The 5,000-nt window shown below is 40.4% G+C and overlaps 1 protein-coding gene across 1 annotated transcript in view; it reads right to left on the reverse strand.

The window, feature by feature from the left end:
• Positions 1-5,000, reverse strand: part of nf2a (NF2, moesin-ezrin-radixin like (MERLIN) tumor suppressor a) — a 23,485-nt gene that overhangs the window by 9,947 nt on the left and 8,538 nt on the right. The window contains exons 2-3 of the mRNA XM_047819010.1: positions 1,815-1,940; positions 1,604-1,726 (exon numbers count right to left, since the gene is read on the reverse strand). Of these exons, the coding sequence (XP_047674966.1) occupies positions 1,604-1,726; positions 1,815-1,940 (249 nt within the window). The remainder of the gene's footprint in view (positions 1-1,603; positions 1,727-1,814; positions 1,941-5,000) is intronic.

A 5,000-nucleotide genomic window follows, 5' to 3' on the forward strand; every position in this document is an offset into this window, starting at 1 on the left:
AGTCTCTTGGAGGGAGCTCTGCACTTTGCCGAGGTTATCGGGACCTCAGAGGACACCCGTCTTCGCGAGGAGAAACAGAGGCTTAGACAGGTGAGAGAAGAAAAGAGGACGAACATGAGCTGCCGGATCGCAAAGTTAGCCTTAAAGCCTGAGAGATTTCAGCTGTGAGGGCAAACAAAGAGAAAATCTGTCACTCCAGATGAGATTAGAATAAGAAAAAGGAGCCTGAGGAGTTCTCAGACAGTTGCTGCACTGCAGTAATGCAAACCAGGAATCGTTATTATGGACCTGTTTACTTCTCAGAACAGGTGTGCAGATGATGTGAAGTGGTCTTTCTACCGAGGAACAAGTTCAGGAAGGATCTGAAGGACTAAGTCTGAGCTCAAGTGTGCATGATAACAGAACGGTACTTGTATGCCAATGTAGAAACATGGTAGAAAATGAGGCTAATGATGCATTAATGATGCCTTACATGAACTTTTAGCAAATGAACGCATTTGTTTCTATAAGGATCAGCTGAGATTAGAAGATGGGTTAAACTACTTTTCTGCTCCGTAAGATGTAGCTATAAATATGAACCTGATGGCTGAAGACAAGCACTGTAACATCTGTGAAATGAAAAGTTCCACTCTTTACATCCACGTTGAGAAGAAAAGCAACTGAGATTGTGCAGCGCATCAGATGTTAAGTCAGCAGAAGACCACATCAAGTTCCACATCAGAAACACCCAAATTCCAGACTGGGATGGATTGGACTCGGATGATGGATTGGAATATTCTGGAATGGATGGTGTATTGGGAAAAAATGCAATGGATTGTCTTGGGACGGATGGATTGGATTGATTTGGATGGAATGGATTGATTGTGATGGATTGGAAGTGAAGGAGTGAGATGGATTGGAATGGATGGACTAGATCGGGGTGATAGATTAGATTGGGAAAGGTTGAATTGGACTGCTTTGGATGAAGTGGATAGGGAAGGATTGTATTTGGACAGACTGGAATAGAATGTTTGGGATGATTTGGAATGGTTGGGCTAGATTGACATGATTTATTGGATCAGGATAAGATGGACTTGTTTGGAATTGGGATGGAGTGGACTGGGATGAACTGGACTAGATTTGGACTGGACTGGACTGGATTGGATTAGAATGGAATGGGATGGGATGGGATGGAATGGAATGGGATGGGATTGGATGGAATGGGATTGGAGAGAATGGGATTGGAGAGAATGGGATTGGAGGGAATGAGATTGGATAAGATTGGATGGAATGGGATGGAATGGGATGGGATGGAATGGAATAGGATGGGATGGGGTGGGATTGGAGGGAATGGGATTGGAGGGAATGGGATGGAATGGGATGGGATGGACATTACTGGACAGGACAGGACTGTACATGATAAGATAAAAATGTAAAAAATAAACATAGATTAAAAGTGATTCTGACAACTAGACATCAAAACACATATCCCATTACACCCTAACAGCACGAAACAACTAATCCTCTCTTCAAACTGCTTCTCTACACCATGACAACCTGCCAGCAAACTAAACTGCCAGCGAGGCTGTGACCTTCTCACTCTGTTCTTCAGGGCTATACTGACCTGTAGAAAAAAGAGGTGCTGTGTGATGTCCTGGACGAGCTCCTCCTCGGCGTTTTCTGGGTAAAACTTTGCCAGGAAGTTGAACACGATGGGTTCCTGTTTAGGAACGTCTTGGTCTAAAACCTGCCAAAAAACAGTAATACCAGTTCAAACAGAACCTCCCCTGCTCTAGAAAACATGTTCTCTGGGTTATTAATCAAATGATTATTACCTTCTTATCCATCTTCAGCCAGGCCACCGTGTCTTTGATGATGTACTGCAAGCCGAAGAACCACGTTTCACGGAGCCCCAACGTTCTGCATACCAGCTCGAACAGAGTCTTCCCTTTCCACTTCACCTACAAACCGAAGAGAAGCAACGTTTTTACCGGAGGACAGAATGAACATTTTACTGTAAACCAGAACTAAAAACATTTTATGTTACAGAGGAACAGAACAGAGAACAATTTAATAGAGGACTTTTTTGGAGAACAGAATAAAGAACAGTTTATAGAAGAATGTTTTCTTGTCAAACAGAACATTTTACTAGCTAATACAGTATTTTCCGCACTATAAGGTGCACTGGATTATAAGGCGCAGTCTCAATTACGGGTCTATTTCTGTACTTAACCCATACATAAGGCGCACCAGATTATAAGGCTCACCGTATTATAAGGCGCACCGTATTATAAGGCACACCGTATTATAAGGCGCACCAGATTATAAGGCACACCGTATTATAAGGCACACCGTATTATAAGGCGCATGCTAAAACATACGGTCCACAAAAAAGGTAACAGAAGCAAAACAGTGAGTTTAGTTGAACTTTATTCTACTATTTAACAAGACACATTATTTTTTAATCAATCTTCTCCCACAAATCCATCAAAGTCCTCATCTACTGTGTCTTCTTAACTTGGCACAGTACATTTTCTTGCTTCCTCCACTTCCGAACCATAGATTCATTGATGTTGAATTCTTTCAGCTGCTCTATTCCCGTTTACAACTGTGTAACTGATAGCCTGTAGTTTGAATTGTGCCTCGTAAGCATCTGATTTTTATTGGCGGATGGCAAACCGACTTAAGGTGCATTTACTGCCGCCTACTGGACTGGAGTGTAGAGCGTATAATGGTTAGGAAGGAACAAATGTTGCTTTGCAACATAACAGTAGTTATACTGTACCTACCGGAGGCGTGGCTGAGGTAAGCGTACGTAATGTACGTATTACGTAATGGCCTCTGATTGGTTTATCACTGCCAGCGTACGTGGTGTATGTATTACGTCGCTGTGTCAGCGGGACACGGTCCGACAGTCAATCGAGTGGAGCGCTTACCAAAGTCGCGCAACGTTTTTACAGATTTTTGGAACTCGGTGCCCACATAAGAAGCACCGGATTATTAGGCTCACGGCCGAATTTGAGAAAATGTAAGGCTCTTAGGTGCTCCTTATAGTGCGGAAAATACTGTAATTTTAGAGAACAGAATGGAGAACATTTTATTACATGGTGTTAATTTTGGAGAACAGAATGGAGAACATTTTACTAGCTGATCATTTTAAGTATCTTAGTATCTGAGATAAGTATGAGATAAAAGTCATGGAAACGAGGCGATAAGGTAATCCTAATTCCTTAGCAATGTGAGGTAAATGAGATAATTAAGCCATAAGAATGAGATAATTAAGTCACTCCCACAATTAGCAATGTTAGATAAGATTATCTCGTTCGAGTTACTTAAGTTGTCTCCGGTGTTAGTGATGTGAGATGAGTCATGAGGACGAGACAAGTCGTCTCCACTATTAGTTATGTGAGAGAACGAGATAATTGTCTCGTTCCAATAACATAAGTGAGTTTTATCACTTTATCACAAGTCGGGGAAAGGAGACAATTAGTTCATCCCAATTCCTCATCACTGTGAGGTAAAGAGCTTATTAAGCCATAAGATAATTACTAGCTGATAATTTTGGAGAACAATTTATTAGAGAATGTTTTTTTTTTTTTTGAGAACAAAATAAAGACCATTTTTATTTGAGGACAAAAAAATGAGACCATTAAATTAGGTTCTTTATTTTGGAGAACAGAATAAAGAGCTTTTATTTATCGGAGAAAAGAACAGAGACCATTTTATTAGAAGAAAATCCAGAAGATTTTCCCAGAAAACAAAACAGAGACCGATATCATGATAGTAAACAAATGAAAATATTTCTCTCTTGTTTCTTTAGGATTTTTTTGTGACTCGCTCTATTTTTTTTTTTTTTTGCGTTTCTTCCACTCCGAGCTCATGACTTTCTATCTAATTTTCTCCCATTTGGGATGGTTTTCACTCTCGGTAAGAGCCTCTGTACAATTTTAATCCCCTTCACCGGCTTTTGCTGAATTATTAATTTATTTTTTTGCTAAAGTTGTCTGAGAGTTGTTTTCCTTCTCACAGCCAACTGCATTGAGAGCTCGAGCATGTTAAAGCTTCTCATGCCTTAAATCAGGCTCAACACAGTAAATGTGTGCTGACAGTTTTGTCATTAAACAGCTTAATGAGGCACGTTCGAACAAATAGCTTTCGAATATGAAGCTTGTCAATAAGGACTTGTCTTCAGATTCAACAGAAAAACGACATTAAACAAACACAGAATTTTAGATAATTCATAAATAAATAAATAAACAAACAAACAAACAAACAAACGTGCTTGGCGATCGCCCGAGGGGGGGGTGTGCTAATTTTTTGCACTCGAGATTGATGTATGAATTATTGAAATTTGTCTGAAATGAAATACATGCTGAGAGATGGAGTGTAAACAGAAGACATCATATTGTTTGGGGGGGTGGGGGGGGGCGCATCCGCATGGGATGAAGAGAAGCGACTTCCATTTACTAAGGAGGCATTTTTCAGCCAGAGACATGAACCACCAGGCCATCAGGACATATGGCTGAAGACGCAAATGAGCTGCTTACTCTTTAGTGAAACGGTTATCTGAGTAAATTATGCGGCTTCGGAAGAGCGAACAAACAGATGCTTAGGAACCCGACTCGGTTTCTAGCAGCTACCCGCAGACAGCTTAATAAAAAAAAACGACGAGAGACGTCACGTGTTAACACGAGTACGTGATCCGAAAGCTTCGCCGTTTATTAATAAGTGTAAGTAAGGTTGTACTGACTTAGTAAGGTGAGGTAGTGGGACTGAAAAAAAATGACATCCGCCTCACAACAAAGACAAAAAGATTGTTAAGTCACGGGAACGGGGCCATTAAGTAATTTGATAAAAATACATAAATACTCTCTCGTCTCGTTATCTCAGATTACTAAGTAGTTGGGGACTTTCATTACCTTTTACGTACCTAATACTTAGTATCTGAGATAAGTATGAGATAAAAGTCATGGAAACGAGGCGATAAGGTCTTCCTAATTCCTTAGTAATGTGAGGTAAAT

Source organism: Tachysurus fulvidraco, chromosome 9 (genome assembly GCF_022655615.1).
Source record: "Tachysurus fulvidraco isolate hzauxx_2018 chromosome 9, HZAU_PFXX_2.0, whole genome shotgun sequence".
Taxonomy (NCBI): domain Eukaryota; kingdom Metazoa; phylum Chordata; class Actinopteri; order Siluriformes; family Bagridae; genus Tachysurus; species Tachysurus fulvidraco.